Source organism: Hippocampus comes, unplaced genomic scaffold (assembly GCF_001891065.2).
Source record: "Hippocampus comes isolate QL1 unplaced genomic scaffold, H_comes_QL1_v1.1 scaffold67, whole genome shotgun sequence".
Lineage (NCBI taxonomy): Eukaryota > Metazoa > Chordata > Actinopteri > Syngnathiformes > Syngnathidae > Hippocampus > Hippocampus comes.
Window position 1 is genome coordinate 261,409 of NW_017805221.1, and position 18,830 is coordinate 280,238.

The following is an 18,830-nucleotide window of genomic DNA, read 5'->3' on the forward strand; positions in this document are numbered from 1 at the left end:
ATGGAAAAGCGACTTTTTGGGGTAGTGTGGGAGGAGCTCAGAGAGGTGAGGTGGGGCAAGGCCATTTAAAGATTTGAAAATCAATAAAAGAACTCCAAAATGGAGAGGGGATGCCAGAGCAGGAGTTGTGTGCTCCCTCTTACGAGTACCAGTCAAGAGGTGAGCAGCAGCGTTCTGGACCAACTAAGTGAGACGCTGAGTGGAGGGTTGGCTGACTCCAAAGTCAAGTGCGTTACAAACGACAATCATGATTCTGAGCATGGAATTAGTTGTCTTTATTGAGGAGGAGAAAAAGAAGAACAACAACACACAAAATCACACCAGCTCAACCCAACACACAAACGCATATTCCCACGTGCATTCGGGTGCAGTCACGCACACATCCAATCCCTTTCGAGCGTGCTCTCTCCACGCGTGCAATCACAGGAAGCGGCGTCCCGGTAGCAATGGGGGTGGGGGGTGCGACTCAGATGCTTTGGTAAGGCCATCGTTCCCATGTGCCTTACCTTCAGTGTTTATTTTGGATTTCCTTGACAAGTGGACGAGTGGGTGCATCACGATCCCGCCGACGCGGGCGACCATTGGTCCCTCCCAACGGTCGTCTTCAAACGACCAAGAAAGAAAATCCTTGTCTGCTGCGGGGAGCCACTTGAGGCCTGGCTGAGCGCGCGGGCCTCGGCCTCTTCCTTTGGCTGGTCCTGAGCGTCTTTTGCGAGTGTCCAGAGTCTTAGACGGTGTTGCGCGGCGTGCCGTTGAGCGCAACGGCCTTGCCGCGCGCCGGCGAGCCCACGGGCAGCGTCCCGAGCGGGCGCTGCGACAAAACGCCCACCTCAAACACTTCGTGGATGGCCTTGCGGAAACAGTGGAAGTTGTAGTCGATCAAGCCTGACAAGAGAGGGGCCGAGTTGTCGTGAAACTTTGGCATTTGCAAAGAGAATTTTCAATCAGATTTTTTTTTCATTTTTTTTACATAGATTCATTTCATTCATGTTGTTGTTTTTCCATCACCATTTTTTAAAAATTTGTACATTTTTACACTTATTTTAAAACAACAAAATCAATTTTGAATGTCACTTGAAATAAATATTCTCGCCATGAATATATTGTACTTCGTCTTAATACCGTTTGAATTGTTTTTTTAAAACCGACTTGTTTGGCGTTTACCTTTGCGCTCAAAGCTTTCTTCCCTGAGGATGCATACGAGCGCCAAGAACTTGGTGACCTCCTTCAGGTAGAGCACGGTGGTGTTGTTGAGCTTGATGATGGCCATGGACTCCTTGTCGTAAGCGCTGCCGCTGCCGTCCTCCCTCAGACTGGGGGAAGAAAAAAAAAAGCAGAAGATTCGTGGTCAAACTTGGGCTTTCAAAAATAGAGAAAGAAATAAGTTTGCAGATATGTTTTTCCACACAAATCCAATTTCAGTCATTGTCATTTCACTACAAATGACCTTTTCCAAATGATGCCTGTCTGGGACATGCAACATTTCTTCTGAAAAGAACCATTTAGGGTTTTAGTCTTTTTTTTTTTTAATTCAACGCATCAACTTCCACAGAAAGAAAATCTTATTTATTTTCTTATGAAGATGATAAACAAAGGGTGATGCTTCCTTGTTTGTTAATTTCTCTTTTTCATCCTTCATGTAATGGATAGAAAAAGTCTGCAAGCTCAAGTGCCTCTGTTTAACTCCAAACCAAGTTAAAATGTTCTAGTAGGCTTTTCTCGACATATTTGTTGGTACATTTTACAGCACAAGTATCTTGGTCTCTTTCTTTCACATCACAAGAACTTGGCAAGCGAACAGGGCTGTCTAGGAAAAAAAAGGTAGTGTGCTTTGAAATACAGCGACTCCAAAGACGTTTTTTTTTAAATTTGATTGGATGACCCGAGACCAGCGCTCACCCGTATATGCAGGAAACGTCAATGACCACGTCGATCATGTCGCAGCACAGCTCGTACGACTGCATGTCCACAGGAGAGCTGTCGGTGGCGATGTAGATCTTGCTCACCACGTCGAACAGGAAGGCCTTCTCGATCCCTGAATTCTGGAAGGGAAGGAATGCGCAATTTCCAGCCAGAGGGCGACAAGCGGCAAGTGGCGTCGCAAAGCTTCGCTCACAGAAATGAAGATGTTGAGCAGGTTCTCCAACGTGGGCAGCTGCGGGATGAGCTTCTGTACCACCTTGCTGAAGGCCTCAAAGATGGAGTGGTCGTAGATACTCGTCAAGTAAAAGCTAAGCCCCAAAAAAAATAAAAAGACCAAAATTAAAAAAGGAACAAAAGGAAACGAGGAAGCGGCTCACATCCTGAAAATAATAAACAAGCTGACGGTCACATGGCAACGGTATGACGAGACGGGAGCCGTTGAGAGTCACTTGACGTAAAAGTTGGAAAATACTGGACACGGCGTGTGTTCGCATGAAGCTAGTTGTCTTTCGCAAGGTCAAGATGATGTGATTTGGTTCAGTACATATTTCATTCTCTTTTCGAAGTTGGACAATAAGCATCAACTGGGAGCGGCAATCATCGGCTTGCAGCAAGCATGCGTTGTTTTTCTGGGGGGGGGGGGGTACTTTCCTAATGATGGAAAGTTCCCCACTGCCATCTAACTCAATGACACAATAAAGGCATAGATAAATGTGGAATGAGTGATAAGCAAATCAGCAGGGTTTACTGTATACGTCATGCTCAAAGATAGCGCCGACAGCTGCTAGAAATTAGTTGTTGGTTTTTTTTTTCCCCATTCGAGCGAACAAGTGGTATGTCACAGTGACGCGGCAAATTGCAAAGCTCATGAGAATCTCCAGTGCAATATCACATCAGTATCTGTTGGCTAACACGATTGATGAGCTTCACGTGAAGGTGCTTTGTTTACGGCGAATCGCTCAAATCCCGAATACCGTCGTCGATGTAACACCGGTTCATGAATGCGTACATGCCAGACGCAAATGATCCTCTCTGCTTCGAGTGCTTTTCCGGCCATCTCATCGCACTGACAAATTCTTTTGGGAGCTTCCATTCAAAAATAAATCAATAATAATAACCTTGCTTTATCTAGCGAAGGCATTTGAGAAGGCATTCTCATTTGCACTGCTGACCTCATAGCAAACAACACAGTAGGAGAAAAAAAAAACCCAATAACAATAAAAGTAAATACAAATAACTTGTCACAATTTGCGGAAGGGGTTGGTACCAAATCCGAGCCCATTGGCGAAGGCTCACTGTTAATCTTCGCTTTATGCGTTTTGCATGCTATCCAATTTTCGTCATAAGAGCCCCACATCGAGTTTCACCCCGCTTGACATGATCGTCAGATAGGCTGGGGGAAGATCCAGAGCCACTTTCAAGCTGACTCCACCGTCTGAAACACGATCAAGCAGAGGCACAAGGATCAGGCAGACCCAAAGGGTGCATCTCCAATAGTTGTGAAAGCCCTGCCATTATGTCAAAGCCAAAAGGTAAGCAGAGCTGCGTTGGATGCACAGATCAGGGTCAATGAACAGCAGAGGCTTCTGATCGGCGGCACGGAACGGAGGGCGGCAGCGTTTGGGTTTGGCCGCGCCACGGACGCCACCATGTATGCCATGAGCGACCGAATGGATTTTTCTTGGCCTCCAGCCTACCCCGAACGCTCGTAAACTAAACTCCCGCAAAGCGCGGCGGGCGCTGGGTGCGGCGTACCTGAGATGGAGCTTCTCCAGGCTGGCGTCGGCCAGGTCGTCGTTGGCCCTCTGGTGGATGTCCCGCTGGGTCTCGATCTTGTGGTCGTCCGAGAGGCCGTCCACCTTGTGGATGAACACTTCGAAGTTGATCTCCGGGTTGACCCTGTACGCCCGTGACACAGTCAGGTGGAGTCGCCCCAGGGCCTCCACGTAGTCGTCCTGGCAAGAAACACAACAAGGAAGAAATCATTCGGGTTGTCCTCAACTCGACAGCATTTCGAGAGCAGTTTCAAACAACCACCGCTGTCTACAAAGAGCCAAAGGAAATCATACAACAACTAACAAGAAAACAATCAATGAATGTCAAAGACAGTCGAAAGCGCAAAAACAATCAAATCCCATGCGCAGTCCAGAGCCGAAGAAGAAGAACGAGCAGCGAAGGCGCTTGCCCAACCCAACGTTAGGCGGCTGGATGACTGCAAAGCACTTGACTTTGGAGTCAGCCAATCCTCCACTAAGCGTCTCCAGTAGGTCCAGAATGCTGCTGCCCGCCTCTTGACTGGTAAGAGGGAGCACATAAATAACTTGGACTCTGGCATCCCTTCGCTGGCTCGCCAAGAAACATTTTAGAGTTGTTGTCAAGATCCTATTCTAAAAGGAGACAAGAGAGTGGCCGTAGCGCAGCTAATTCCAAAATGGCCGACAAGAGGGTCCGACGAGAAGCACACCTGCAAGGAATGGGGGATTGGCCATTGAGGACGTTTCAGCGCATTAAGCAAGAAGGAATTCTGCCTGTGTATTTTGCAGCCCGTTTGGCCGCGGGCTTCACCTGAGCGTCGATGACAAAGATGAGGGCTCCGGTTCCCCTGAAGATCATCTCGTAGTCGAAGGTGGGGTCGAAGAAGTCCACCTGGCCCGGGAAGTCCCAGATCTGGAAGTTGACGAAAGAGCTGCTGGAGATGTCATCCTTGTAGATCTTGTTGGTGCTCTCCAGGAACAAAGTCTCGTTCGGCGACATTTTGTGGAACACCACCTGCAACGCACAAAATCAAATCCCAGCGTTGACAACATTTCAGCCTGTTTTGGCACCGCTGCATAAGCGTGTGCCCGGTGAGGCAGCAAAAAGCCACGTCGCATGTTTGCCGGGCCTACTCAAAGCCGATGACCGCAAAGAAACTGCGTGCCCACCTCTGGACGAGTGCTAAATTTGTCCACCAATACGAAAAATATCACAGGCCAGTCTCATCCATTATGCCGCCGAGTCAACAACGTGCCAGACAACCACAAGGGCACTTAAGAAAAAAAGAAGAAAAACACACACACACACACACACACACACACACACACACACACACACACATTTCCTCAAATAGTGACTGATGGCGTGCCCCCCTCCATTCGTTTGCACCGCAAGCAGATGACGCGAACACAACCACATCTATTAACTTGCCGTGTCTGGTTTAACGGATGCCGTGCCTCAGCAGTTTGAATTCAAGAAGAAGGAAAAAAAAAAAACACCTTCAAGACAGGTCGGAAATTACACTTTTTCAAATATGCGCTGTCTTTTAAAAATAGCTCACAAGTGTTTTTTTTTTTCCTTTTTCTTTTTTTAATTCAAGTGCAACAATTATACTTACCTATATTTGAGCAGTGTTACAGTTCAAACTGTGCCGCATGGGTGAGTCAAGACAAGAATGCCGTAGTTTGTGATGAACACTTGTGGGGACTACACTACTGTTTTTATGTCATTTGTGACGACAGCAATCGCAAAGAGGAGAAGTACTTTCAGAAGTGCAACTTTGTGTCAAAACTTTTGAGAAACACCACCTGACAGGAAAGGGAAGGTGCGGCTGTTTTGGTGTGCTGAGGCCAGTGAGGAAACTGTTCAATACCGTTTAAAAGTCACATGACGTTATGTCCACATAATCAGGGAGATGCACTGAGCGCCTCTGACCCGCGAGTTAATAATTTACAGCCCACTACCACTCGGAGACGATATTTAGCTTAGCATTGAGGCTAGCTGGCTGGTCGCGAACAGTGCTGTACTTTGGTTACTGCGTGTGATATTTGGAGCGACATGCCATGACGAAGCGAGCTTGTCGGCCAGGCTAGCACACCTTCTGTATGGATGACTTGCCACTTCTCCTCAGCCCCATGAGCAGGATCCTCGGCTTGCTGTCGGACGGCGCCGGGCTGTCCTCGATATCCGCCTCTTCGTCCCCGTAGCCGAAGTCTTTGGGAAACGAGTCGGCCACCCCGTAACTACCGGCAAGCTGCTCCACCTCGTATTGGATCGACATTTTGGGCCAAAAGCGACGGTCGCCTTATCCCCCGGGTGGTATCCCAGCTGGTATCCCCACTCCTCCTCCTCCTCCCGGGCCCCACGCCAACCTTCACTTGTCGGCCACCACGCCCGTGTTTTCAGCGACGGAATTCACCTCACGTGCAGCCGCCAAACAGTGCGACTATTGGGTACTTATTGCTCCATTGGAGTGGCAAACACGGCGCTCGAACCCACACGTTTCCTTCGGATTTCCTCTCCCTTGAAAAAAAAGATACATTTCATCCCGCCTTTCTCGGTTCTGGTTGGTTGACTGGTTTCCAATACGAAATAAGATTGGCCTTGGCCTCCATAGCGAAATGCGATTGGTCCAGATCACTTGTCACTCTAGGGGTGCTAGTCGCTGTCACCTGACTTGTTTCGTGACTTGGCTTGCGACACTCAAAAGAAGCAGTCTTCCACACGTTTTTAATCTTATTCTCTTACCTTGCATAATCTCAATTATTTCATCTTCGTAAATACGGAACAACTGTCTTCTAAAACAAAACATACGCTCCAAGTAGTACATAAATGGGACGCGCCACCGACAGATGGCGACAACACATTGAGACGTTCAAGGACTCGTCAAAATATCAGAAATGATGTTGAGGTACGGGCGGCCCGCAGTGGTTAGCACGTCGACTTCACAGTGCAGAGGTACTGGGTTCAATTCCAGCTCCGGCCTGCCTGTGTGGAGTTTGCCTGTTCTCCCCGGGCCTGCGTGGGTTTTCTCCGGGTACTCATGTTTCCTCCCACATTCCAAAAACATGCATGGCAGGCTGATTGAACACTCTAGATCAGGGGTGTCAAACTCATTTCACATGGTGGGCCACATACGGCCTCGGTAGATGTCAAGTGGGCCGGACCATTAAAATGATACAATGCTTTGCTATAAATAACCAAAACAATATGTCTTTCCTTTGTTTTGGTATAAAGAAGCACAAGAACATTAGGAAAATGTTGAAATTTAATGAACATATCTTTTACAAAACATTTCATGAAGCACCTTACATTTCCTTCGACAAATGTGCAATTTACTTTTATCATTCACATATATGCATTGCAACTGATCCCACTGATTGTACAAACTTTAACAAGTAATTGGTATTGAAAACTATAGTAAAGCACTTTAAGATTAAACAAGATTCATAAAGAAAGCAAGTTTTAAAGCATTTACACGTGCATATAAAATCTAAATGTAATCCCTGCCTACACCTTACAAACTAAGGAGAGTGCTATTAAATGTGTAAATGTGAGAGTGCTATTGATAGCGTCTGCTGTCATGGGTCTGTCTCAGTGACAGACTGAGGCTGCTGTTGTCTTCTTCTCTGATCAAAACAGTGTCCCCTTGCGGATACTCAATGAATTGCACCTGATTAAAAATATTAATTCTGTGTCTTTAATGCATTTTTTTCACTTTTACATTATCCTGCGGGCCTGATTGAACCTACTTGCGGGCCGGTTCCGGCCCGCGGGCCGTATGTTTGACACCCCTGCTCTAGATTGTCCCGAGGTGTGAGTGCCCTGCGATTGGATGGCAACCTATTCAGGGTGTCCCCTGCCTACTGCCCGAAGACAGCTGGGATAGGCTCCAATAATTATATATATATATATGATATGATAACCGATTTGTGTATTAACACGGTAACACGATTTCTAATATTTTATAAAGAACAAGGGATAGGACTAGATTTTTTTTTTCTACTTCTTCCTACTCCATTTGAACATCTCAACTGCACTGAACTTAGATATGCACAGTGTATCTTTGTCTTTGATTTTGTTTTGTATGTTGTGTTCGTTCAATCAATCAATCAGATATTCTGGAAGTGAAAACTTTTGACAGTAAATATGATATTTCTATGAGTATCTATCTCAAGTAGATCACCTTTCACAAATACAATGAGTAAACACAGACTCAGTCGGAAGTATGGCACCAGACGTAACAAGTTTAGATCTGACGTAAGATATTGCGTCAGTGTTGTTCGTTTTTACAGTCAAGTAATCGTAAAGACTTAAAACAACGCGCGCCACTTATCCTGTATGTATTCTGTACTTGTAAATAAAAGTAACTAGCGTGACGACAAGGCAGCGTTTCAAAGTGAGAATCGAGTCGAACATCGGTGATGTTATTAGTACGACGAAACAAGAATGTGAAAACAGGTTGGATTATGTTTTGATTTTTTTTTTACTAACCGTAATAAGGTGTAGCAAAAGATACAACAAACCAAAAAAAGCAATACAATTAAGTAATCCAAATAATTTGAAAATAATTCTACTTCCGGTCTGAATCGGATGCTGCCCTCGCTGACTCCAGATCTGCAATAGTCTACGGCGGTCGAGCTTCGTTTCCAAGCCGGACGAAAACAAAACAATACAGTCGCCGAATTTATGGTGACACATTTGGACATTCTGCGTCAACATGTCACATTATAAGGCAAGTTTATTTTAGTTTATTCAAACCTTTGACGAGGAGTTATTATTAATGCGCAAACCAGCATCGGACGAGTGAATGATATTTCAATTAACAATCAGTCGCGCACCTGCACTTTTGATTGCGTTTGTTGGCAACAAAATACTGAAGCAGTCGTGAATTGATATCGTGTTTCAGTTTTACGAAGTGCGCCAAAGTTGAGTTTTATGACGAAGCCTACGTCCGTGTTTCGTTTTTGTGATTTCGGAATTCATTCATTCATTCTCTTATTTACTTAAGTTTGTTTCTTTCTTTTTTCCCCTTGTAACCACGGCGACAGGCCCCAGACCACAAGAGAGAGCAGTTTCGGCGATATTTGGAAAAAGCTGGTGTTGTTGACAGTCTAACCAGTGGTAAGATAACGATTGTTTTTAGATAGATAATATAGCGCGGATATACTGTACGTATTTTTTTTCTTGGGGATCCAAAGTTGCACATGCTGCCGTCCCCACTGGTTTATTTAATACTGAACAGTGGCCGCCTGATATCAGCCTGTCCATTCACAAGTGACTAATGCTAAACTTGTTTTTTTTTTAAATTAGAACTCTCAAAAAATCGAAAAAAGCCTATTACTGTTTTTTAATCATATGTAGTTACCTGTATCTCCAATAAAGCAATGCTGTTTATTTTCCTCCCATTAAATGGGACCAAGGCTGGACATTAATGCAAAAACCGACTTTTAGTTTTCAACAAGAAAAAAAAAACCTCAGCTGGGTATTAGGTATTACATCACTTTGTAATTTGCCAGTTAGATATTGGTTAGAAAGCTCAACAACTAGTTTCTAGATTGTTGGTTAGCTGGTTGGTAGTTAACTAGCCAATTTGGTTCTCCGTCCATTAGATGTTCTTAAGATAAGTAGCGAACTACTAGTTGATTGGTTAAGCTAAGTAGCTAGCATCTTGATTGTAAGTAATGCTACTTAGTAGTTCATGACAGTTAATATGCAAATGAGCTACTAGTTAGCTGTTAGTATGTCATTTTTATGTTTAATAAAAAAAAAAAAACAAAATTCATTGCACTCTTCATTTTAATGTAAGTTAAACAGCCACCATGTGATGTAATGTTGCATGTTGTATATGTATTAATCCATATGTATATCTATTTCAGTTTTAGTAGCGCTGTACGAACAACCAGAGAAGCCTACCAACGCTCTGGAGTATCCTCATTGCTAAACAAAGCAGGGCTAAGCTAAATGAAGTCAAAATAAGTGCTGTGTTCAGTATGAAGACCGCTGTAGATCTCTTTAACCCCAAACGTCCAGATTTGTCAAGCAGCACCTTGGCACGCCCGGGCTTACAGAGGCTGACACGGAGGCTCTGCAGCAGGAAGTGGTGGACCTGAGGCAGAGGTGTGCCCGTCTGGAGGAGGAGAACCTAGACCTCAAAGCCAGAGTAAGTGTACAATGTTCCCAGTCTGCCACTTTATCCAGACGCAAAATCACATGAGTGAGTGAGACGTTCACTAGGGTGGTCCATTTTGGAAAAGTTTGTCGGATTCGTCGGGCCGGGTCGGAAATCTTGTCGATACTATGACACAAGGATGTGTGCAAAATTTTATTCCGATCGGATAATTTTATCCCGTCCTGCAGAGCGACCAAAGTTTCCCCTATGGAAAGAATGTTACGGGGCTGAATGGTAGTACGGTTTCTCCCGTACAGTAAGGATTTTGTTTTGCTCAGTTCGCACTTGCAATAATTCAAAGACGGAAGACAGGAACGCATGTATTGCAAAAAAGGCAACCGTGGTTATCCTTCAACACTGGTGAGATTGTTGGTCCATGTTAACTGGTCCATCTGTCTATCTGTCCATCTGTCTATAATGTCCATCAACACTAGTGACACTGTTAGACCGCAAAAAAAACGAAATCCGCCGTGCGTGCCATCCCATGCCTACTTCGCGCACGGGTGCAACGCCCGGTGTCGCTCCACGACCTGCAGAAGGTGCTGTCGCTGTTCCTCGTCGCGCGTAATGGCGCCGCAGAACGCGCTGATGAGGGCGACGCCCCTCTCCGCAAAGTCGTTTACCACCCGTAGGTGACGAGCGCGCCGACGAGCCGTGGTGAGCTTCGATGTCGAAAAGCGTCCTCAGCTCAGCGTCCAGTAAGAATTCCGGCGATTCTCGACTTCAATTGAAAGATATTAGCTCGCCAGTAGGTGACCGTTGTGTGTTAGGCGTGCGTTTGAGTTTGTCTCCGGCTGCTGAGAGCAGCGATGGAATGATTAGTTAGTCAGGAGGTGATCGTTCGGGCAACATTCAGCCCAGCCAGTGTCACGCATGGCAAAATACACGGTTAAAATACACATGTTCACCCTATTGAGACCAGTTGTTATGGTGGAAACTTTGGCCGCTTTGTGGGACGGGAAAATATCATCAGATCGGAATGAAATTTTGCACAGAACCTTGTACCATAGTATCGACAAGAATTCCGACCCGGCCCGACGAATCCGACAAACTTTTTTTTTTGCCATGAAAATGTGGACCACCCTAATGTTCACTCACCTTCATTCACATTCCAAATTTGAACGGGCCACATTTTAGAAAGTAGTTACTACAATCCATTTCCACATTGCAGCAATGTCAGACTTTTCACAATGAAATTTTCAAAATAAAGCTCCCAAATTCAGAGATTTTTATGTATTTACCTCGCCAGAGTCACCGTTCTAAGTTTGACGTTATACATATAAACCGCACCACATTTCAGTTCAAGTTCAGGGTTGGTTTCTTTGGGGGGGGGGGGGCATTCAGTAGTTTTCAGTTGTATTGTCTAGACTAGTAGTTCATCATGTCCTCTTCCTCTAGCTGCAGCGCCATGAGCCACCTGAAGACAGCACTGTTGCGGAATAGACTTCGGGGGGTGCTTTACGTTTTTTGATGTTTTGCATCTGTAATTAAAAAAAAAAGTGCCTTTCTCTATCACCACACACATTATGACATTATGAAGATGGCACCTTATTTAATGACACACAAATCACTTCCTGTAGTTATGATCATAATTACAGAATAAAACTAATATGATCAGGTTGTAATGTTACAGGTGTATATAAATCTTGTCACCTTAAAGTGATTGTAACTAATTGCAACAAAAGCAGAACACCAAAATGAAAGTCATTTGCATGTAGAACTATAATACTTGTACTGTATTCACTAAGGGCTGTATATTTTTGTTGTGCTTGACTTAAATAGACACAAAAGTAGATCTTACATTTTGTCACGTTTCTGTGAGTTTATGTAAATTATTAAAACATGTTTTGCACATGCTATCCAGTGGTTTAATTATTTTGGTGAACAAAAAAAAAAAATCACTAACACCTTGGAGAGTCTGATGGATTTAATTAATTTGACATGCCGGATTATGTGAGAATAAAATGATTACATATGTAGTGTGGCACCAAGTTTATTGTTCCGGATAACGTAACGTGACGATGCTTTTTGTTGAAATTGCAAGCCAAAATGTGAGGTTGGAGCACATTCCTTCACATGCTACAAACTCCACAACTCAAAGATTAAGTAGTATACGTGTTTTTCTGTTTGCTTTGTAAGCATTTTGTTCCAATTAGCAGTTACTTGGCTTGGCTATCAACTTGTTGGCAGGTACGATTGTTACAGAGTTCCCAAGATAGCGGCCAGTTAGCCAGCTACCAGTACTAGTTTGTTAATTTTTATAGTACGCTGGGAGTTACCTGCTATTTTGTTTCAGTGAGTTGTTAATAAGCTTGCTAGCAGTTACGGCACAGGTGTCAAAGTCAAGGCCAGGGGGCCAGATCCGGCCCGCCACGTCATTTTATTAGGCCCGCTGGAGCAAATCATGTTTCAACTTTCATGATCCTTGCTGAAATCTGTACCGTAATGTCAAATTGTCATGGGTAATAAATAACGTTGAGATTTTTCATCGGCCGGCCCTCCGAGGGAAGCCGTAACTCCGAAGTGGCCGGTGACAAAAAATGAGTGACACCCCTGAGTTACGGTATTGAAAATGGCTGTTTGTTAGCTAGCTGGTAGTAAGCGGGTTACTAAATTGGCTAGCTGTAACCTACAGTCACATTTTAGCCAATGTGTAAGCGCTGAATAAACTCAGTCATAGTAACACAGACGGACTGAAAATGGGACACTTTTAATATGACATGTATTAAATGACAATAAAATCCTACGCGTAAAATGGTAAGAGGTAAGGCGCTGAGTACAGTATAAACCTAGAAATGAATTAAAAATAACAAATATTGAGTGGCTACGCTAGGAAGCAGCGGGCGAGATGAAAATGTTGAAAATCACGGCAAAGAGAAAGAAGACTAGGTAGCCTACGATACACATCCAGAAACGAGGGTCCTTCAGCAGCTTCTTGTTGTAGTCACTAAAGAACACGTAGCCCACCGTCATTCCTGCGACGATCCCACCGAAATGAGCCACGAACGACACCTGGCCGCCACAGGAAGCTCAAGGTTAAACTACTTCAAGCGCCTGGTATCAGTGAAGCATTAGCTTGACATCTAGCTATGAGATTATTTGATTCTTTACAGAGTTAGCTCATTGTTGGTAAATAACTCAGTCATTTATTAGTTGGCAGTCAGCAAGCTACCAGCGAATCAGAAAGGTTAGTTATTTTAGACACTTAGGTAGTTGAAATCTAGTTTAGTGAAATGGTTAATTATCTAATTGCTAGTCAGTAAGATAATAGTTGGTAAATCAGTTCGTGAGCTAGTCAGTTACTAATTAGTTGACTAGCAATCTGCTAGGTCATTGGTACAATTGTTTCTTGGTGGCAATGCTCACTGGTTAGTTGGCTAGTAGTATTTTTTTTGAGCAGTGAGTTGGGTGTTCATTAGTAAATTAGTTAACTCCCTGAGCAACTGTGAGGTCATTTTCAGCCAATAGCAAGTGACAAAATGGCCCCTCCCTGAAATGGCTAAAAAGGGATGGATTTCACTGCTTAACTCGTATTCCGCAAACGCAACATTCATCAGCATGCCGTGTTTCAACTCGTGGAGGCGCAGTTGACTTCTCAAATGCTATTCAGAGATGAGAAGCTACAGGCGGCATGAATCAAGTTGAAACCTGATCAGCTTATGTACCACGAGACGAAGCTAAAGAAGCGCGTCAGCCATTGAGTGGGAGAGGTGAGTGGACGTGGCAGGCTGGAGGCGAGTCGTTTGGATTTGCAGCAAACACACAGCAAGCAGCCGCACGTACCTTCATACCGCCCTCATCGCCGGCAAATCTTCTGTAGAAGGCAAAGCCAAAGTCCACGCCCACTGTGACACACAACATGCAGCTCAATAGAAGAGGAAAAAACGAATGAAATGAAAATACAAAATGTCTGCCTACCAATAATCACGATGACAAGGATGCGAAACACACCGAGCAGCGGGATCATCTCTCGGAAATTCTGCAACAAGTTAAAAAAACAAACCAAAAAAATGCTGTAAAAAATGCTTTCCTCGATAACCATCGTGCACGTAAGGCGGCTCACCACCACAGCGTTCATGAAGTAGCCTCCGATGAGGGCGTAGACCCCCCCGGAAGCCCCCACCAGGGCGCTGAGGGGATCAAAGATGGAGCTTGCCAGTGAGCCTGGGCGGATGGGCACAAAGCCAACGTGGCGAAAATGGTGTTTTAGTGTGGACGTACGTTTCTAAGAACGTGTCAAGACTGAGTCACGTTTGAATGCGCTGGTGCCGAGAGCGTTGCTCACCCGCCAAGACTCCGGCCAGGTAAACCATTCCCACTTCAAAGCCTTTATGGACCAGCTCCAAGGGGATACCCAGAAGCAGTTGCATGAACAGGTTGCCCACGATGTGCTCCACACTTAATAGAATCATTGGAACGTTAGTACCGTTAGGTTGTTAAATATGAAGCCAACTCAAGTTTTGTTCCCGCTGTCTTTTTAAAATCATATGCTAGTGTGCGTGCATGCTACCATATTGTTTAAACTAGCGTACGTTTGACCATGCCTGCGTCCAGTAATACAATGTGTCTTGCGCATGTGTTAAATTCAGAAATAGCACCGGTAACTGAAACTGCGCCTTTTAAGACGGGGTGTGGCGTACGGCCGTGAAAATACGGTACATACGTATACATGCATACATGCACACATGCACATACATTCATACATATACAGTTATATGATCCACTGTTTATACTTTGGTTTGAATTTTAGAACAGTTAAAAGCGGTCGTGGTTTCCTCCATGGAAAAGCAGCCGTGTTTTTCACACTCCACTTCTCCTGAAAGCGAGGCTTCCAAGGTAAAGCAGCTGGTATGGGGGTCATGGCAAGATGCAACATTTATTTTCCTTCACACGTATGGTTGGCCGCACTCACCCGGCGTGGACAAACATGTAGGAGAGAAAGCGCCACGCTTCCTGCCTGTACTCGGCTCGGTAGGTGAGGCGGCTGTTCCAGATGCCTTCCTCCAGAGTCACCCACTGTTTCTGCGGCTTCCACACGGCGTAGTAGATGAATAGGGACAGCTAGCGACAAAACACAACGCCGTCGTAAAGTATGCGCTGAGCTCAATGAAAACATTTTGTCCGCCAACATTAATTTGTTTTGGGGGGTTTTCTGAAGGGCGTGGGGTCATCGAACACATCACTGCAGCACTTCCTGTATGACTGACAAACATCTGTCCTCGTCATCACAAATCCAGGTAATAGTCAGCACTAACATGCTTTGGCTTTAACTAAACATCTGTTAGTGGCATTAAGGTCCTTTGCCAAGGGACCAAAAAGAACTGATTGGTACCACTTTTTGGGCACCCTGCCATAGCCTTTTGTCTCGTATTAGAATGTTTTTCCCCTCTGTACAAAACTATTAAACATACGGTAATTTTCTCACGGTCTAAAACTTTTTTTTTCTTGACAGTTTGACTTCTGAATATATATATATATATATATATATATATATATATATATATATATATATATATATATATATATATATATATATATATATATATATATATATATATATATATATATATATATATATATATATATATATATATATATATATACACACACACACACACACACACACATTAATTTGTATTTTTTCTCATAAAATTATGAATTACTCTCCAAAATGTTTCCCTCATAAGATTTATCAAATTACACTTAAAGTAACTTTTTAACCCAGCCGCTGGGGGGCAGTGCCCTCCCCTGGGGGTGCACTGTTCCCCAGTGCCGGTCCCATGCCCGGAGAAATGGGGAGGGTTGCGTCAGGAATGGCATCCGGCGTAAAACTTTTGCCAAGACGACCATGCGAGTTGGTAGGACGGTTTACAGGGGCGGATGGAAATTACTGACTCGCTGTGGCGACCCCTGAATAGGGATGTGCCGAAAGGAGAAGAAGAAGAAGAAGACACTTAAAGTAACTTTTTGTATAACATTTTTTTCCCGATTGCAATTTAATCCTTTATTCGTTTGATTTTATTCGCGAAAATAACTTTGTTCCACGTGAGCTCACAAAATCCCCCTGGTAATATGAAATGTATTGTCTCCAAGAACTGTTTTTAGCATTCAATTTTGAATTTATTTGCATGATATGACGTTTTTTCCTCTTAAATATTCCAAGTTGCAGGACTTTGCCCATTCTTACAAATGACCTCCCTTTTCTTTGAAAATGTCAACTACATTCACATAATTATGACTTTTTCCTTTTTTTTTTTTTGCCCTGAACCCACAAGTTGTTGGTGCCTTAAACTGGGCGTTGCTACATGTCAAGATATTTATATTTATAGCGCACACATCCCGCAAAGGATTTACCCTTCGCAATCGTGCAGTCATTCAAGGGGACCTTTCGACGGCAACATGTTTTTTGGGAGGCTCCTGTTCTCCTTTGAGAATGAATCATGAGCCACAAAAGGAGGAAGCAAGGACGCTCGAAGCCCAAAACGCAAGCCGAGTCATCGTTCCGGATCTCGTACCTCGACGACACTGATGGCGATGATGAAAACGGGTGGCGGGCAGCAGTTGGCTCTCTGCAGGTAGGTGCTGCGGGCATCTTCTGGAAGCATCCACCTGGAGATGCTTTGCTGGAACTTCTCGCAGCATCCTAACTTGCGTCTCCCGTCGGGGAGGTCCCGCTTCTCATCTTGTCGCTCCACGGGGAATGCTTCTTGCTGTTCTAGGTCCACGTCGCCCATCACCACTGTGTACTGGTGCGGTGGCAAAACAATCTGTTTGCTCAAATCTATTTTGAAGAGGATCGGTTGCAGCAAATTACTTGTCGTATATTTCAAGGTTTTTAAAAGCAAAGACAATTCCCAATTTTGGTATTTCAGCAAGAAACATGAAATGACTGCACATAATGTGCCTTGGCGAGCCGCATAAAATGACGTGGTGGGCCGAATGTGGCCCGCCAGCCTTGTGTTTGATACGCATGTTTGAGTCTGTTTTTTGTTAAATCTGAAAACATGGGCCTCCATTCAGATTTGGGAAAACCACTGGCTTGTTTCTTTAGGGGCAAACAAAGCAAGGTGGAGAACTGGACAACCCCCCCATACACACACACACACACACACACACACACACACACACACACACACACACACACACAGCCCATCCCCGAGGATCTGCTACAAAGGTTCGGTGTTATCAAGACAGCAACAACTATGTTCAAATCCAGTGTATGACAAAATGAGTGTGATTGAAGTAGGCAAACTCACCGCAAACTTGAACTGGAAGCCGGCCAAACAAACTATGGAGTCGCTACTTGACAGGATCAATGAGTAACCGCTTCAATCGTTCTTGGATTAGTTGGGTCCGTTTGTTTTTGTTTCGCTCAGTAGTTGCGAGCCTCGACGTTGCTAGCAAGCGTCGCAGTCTCCAATGAAAATTGGAGGAGAAAAATGACTCTTGCAGATAATTATAGTTCCCCTGAGTTTTTTCCCCCCTTCCTTCCTCCCAGCGACTAAACAAACACGGCGCACGTAATATGGAATATTTGACCGTCCTATCCACAAGTTCCAGACTTGCCTGGAGGGGCCGGAGCAGAGTTGCTTTGCTTCCCTTCCGCGATTCTACCTGATAGGCCCGGTTAGCAACCTGACGCTACCTGCTACCTGTCATCTCCCGCCTCCCGCTGCTTGCCACGCCCGGAAGCGGGGACGCGATGCCTCGGGTCGATTTGCATACCTCAGTACAGTAGTCGGAACATGAACAACTGGAAAGTTGCTTTAACTTTGCATTCTCCTAGTTTCTTCTCCTCACGAGGGTCGCGGGCGTGCTGGAACGTATCCCAGCTGTCTTCGGGCTAAAGCTGCGGCCCACGCTCAACTGGTTGCCAGCAAATCGCAAGGATTGAAAAAAAGAACAAGCAGTTAATTATTAAAGGTCACCGAGTCATGTGAATCAGACGGAGCCAATTCAAAACAAGGAACGAAAACTAACGTGTGTTGGTAGACTAATGTCCCACACGGTGGCGCTAGAGTCCATATCATGTAGCCCTTTTTTTGAAAAATGCATGACTATTTTCAGTGGGTTCAAAGTCCAAACAAACGGCAATGGTTCTTAAGATGTAATGCATCTATCTATGTATTGTACCTTAAAAGTAAACTTGGGACTTAAGTGCACTGCGCAAAAAAAAAAAAAAAAAAAAAAAAAAAAAAAAAAAAAAAAAAAAAAAAATTTCACACAAAAAAAAACCCCCCCCCAAAAAAAAGACATTCGGATGAAGTTTTTGTCCTCAATTGCTACATTTGGACAATTACAGCTATATCTCGAGGAGTACGTTACGATTTCAATTGTATACTTTTAGAATTGTCGGTCACAGAAAATTAGGGAAAAAAAACAATTCCGTCACCCAAAAAATAATTTCAACAGCGACCATGAGTGTAAAACGTAAACTTCATTTTAATAATTACTTTTACAGTATTTCTACTACTTTTTAAAACTAATCTTAATGTTTACATTCACAAACAGCACAAAATGAGTGATTAAATCTTCACTAATTTTGGAAACGACCCTACATTGATATTTTTTAAATACGTTTTTAACCCGTTAAAATTCTTTTTTAAAAAATAGTTTATACATGGTTACTGTCAACTGCAAACTGATTTATTCTAACTAGTATTAAAATAAATTAAATAAAACATTGCTTTTCCAGAAATGCACATTTAAAAATATTTTCAGCAAATTCATTTTCTACTACTACAACCTAAATCAATCATATGGTTGTATCGCATCATATTCAAGTTTGCCATTCTTTTTTTCCTCCTTGCTTTACAACCACCACCAATGACAACCTTCGGGTAAATGCTAGTAAACCGAATCCACTGAGAGAAACATACCATGTAAAAGAATTAGAATTAAAGAAAGAATCTCTCTGGGGATTGTAAATCACAGAACTTTGATTTCTTTATTTTTTTCAAAAGGGAGGTGGGGGGGGGTG

At 43.9% G+C, this 18,830-nt stretch overlaps 3 protein-coding genes across 5 annotated transcripts; 1 reads left to right on the forward strand and 2 right to left on the reverse strand.

Moving 5' to 3' along the window:
• Positions 1 to 260: 260 nt before the first annotated feature.
• On the reverse strand, positions 261 to 6,233 carry rragca (Ras-related GTP binding Ca). Of its 2 annotated transcripts, none has more exons than XM_019869206.1 (7): positions 5,777 to 6,233; positions 4,489 to 4,692; positions 3,679 to 3,878; positions 2,117 to 2,231; positions 1,900 to 2,042; positions 1,165 to 1,313; positions 261 to 885 (listed from the first exon to the last, which is right to left on the reverse strand). In XM_019869206.1, the coding sequence occupies exons 1-7, from the start codon at positions 5,957 to 5,959 to the stop codon at positions 728 to 730; spliced, it is 1,152 nt and encodes a 383-aa protein (XP_019724765.1). In that variant the 5' UTR covers positions 5,960 to 6,233; the 3' UTR covers positions 261 to 727. The 2 variants fall into 2 exon arrangements, with proteins under 2 accessions (XP_019724765.1, XP_019724766.1); XM_019869207.1 differs by lacking the exon at positions 5,777 to 6,233 and adding an exon at positions 5,297 to 5,413.
• A 1,945-nt stretch (positions 6,234 to 8,178) lies between these two features.
• On the forward strand, positions 8,179 to 11,709 carry LOC109515420 (C-Myc-binding protein). The gene is made up of 5 exons (XM_019869192.1): positions 8,179 to 8,413; positions 8,730 to 8,802; positions 9,558 to 9,606; positions 9,712 to 9,841; positions 11,249 to 11,709. The coding sequence occupies exons 1-5, from the start codon at positions 8,399 to 8,401 to the stop codon at positions 11,291 to 11,293; spliced, it is 312 nt and encodes a 103-aa protein (XP_019724751.1). The 5' UTR covers positions 8,179 to 8,398; the 3' UTR covers positions 11,294 to 11,709.
• An 832-nt stretch (positions 11,710 to 12,541) lies between these two features.
• rhbdl2 (rhomboid, veinlet-like 2 (Drosophila)) lies at positions 12,542 to 17,658 on the reverse strand. 2 transcript variants are annotated; one of them, XM_019869190.1, is made up of 8 exons: positions 17,107 to 17,658; positions 16,366 to 16,596; positions 14,763 to 14,911; positions 14,136 to 14,248; positions 13,914 to 14,014; positions 13,769 to 13,829; positions 13,634 to 13,695; positions 12,542 to 12,862 (listed from the first exon to the last, which is right to left on the reverse strand). In XM_019869190.1, the coding sequence occupies exons 2-8, from the start codon at positions 16,582 to 16,584 to the stop codon at positions 12,680 to 12,682; spliced, it is 888 nt and encodes a 295-aa protein (XP_019724749.1). In that variant the 5' UTR covers positions 16,585 to 16,596; positions 17,107 to 17,658; the 3' UTR covers positions 12,542 to 12,679. The 2 variants fall into 2 exon arrangements, with proteins under 2 accessions (XP_019724749.1, XP_019724748.1); XM_019869189.1 differs by having other exon boundaries at positions 16,366 to 16,631; positions 17,107 to 17,656.
• Between the last annotated feature and the right edge of the window lie 1,172 nt (positions 17,659 to 18,830).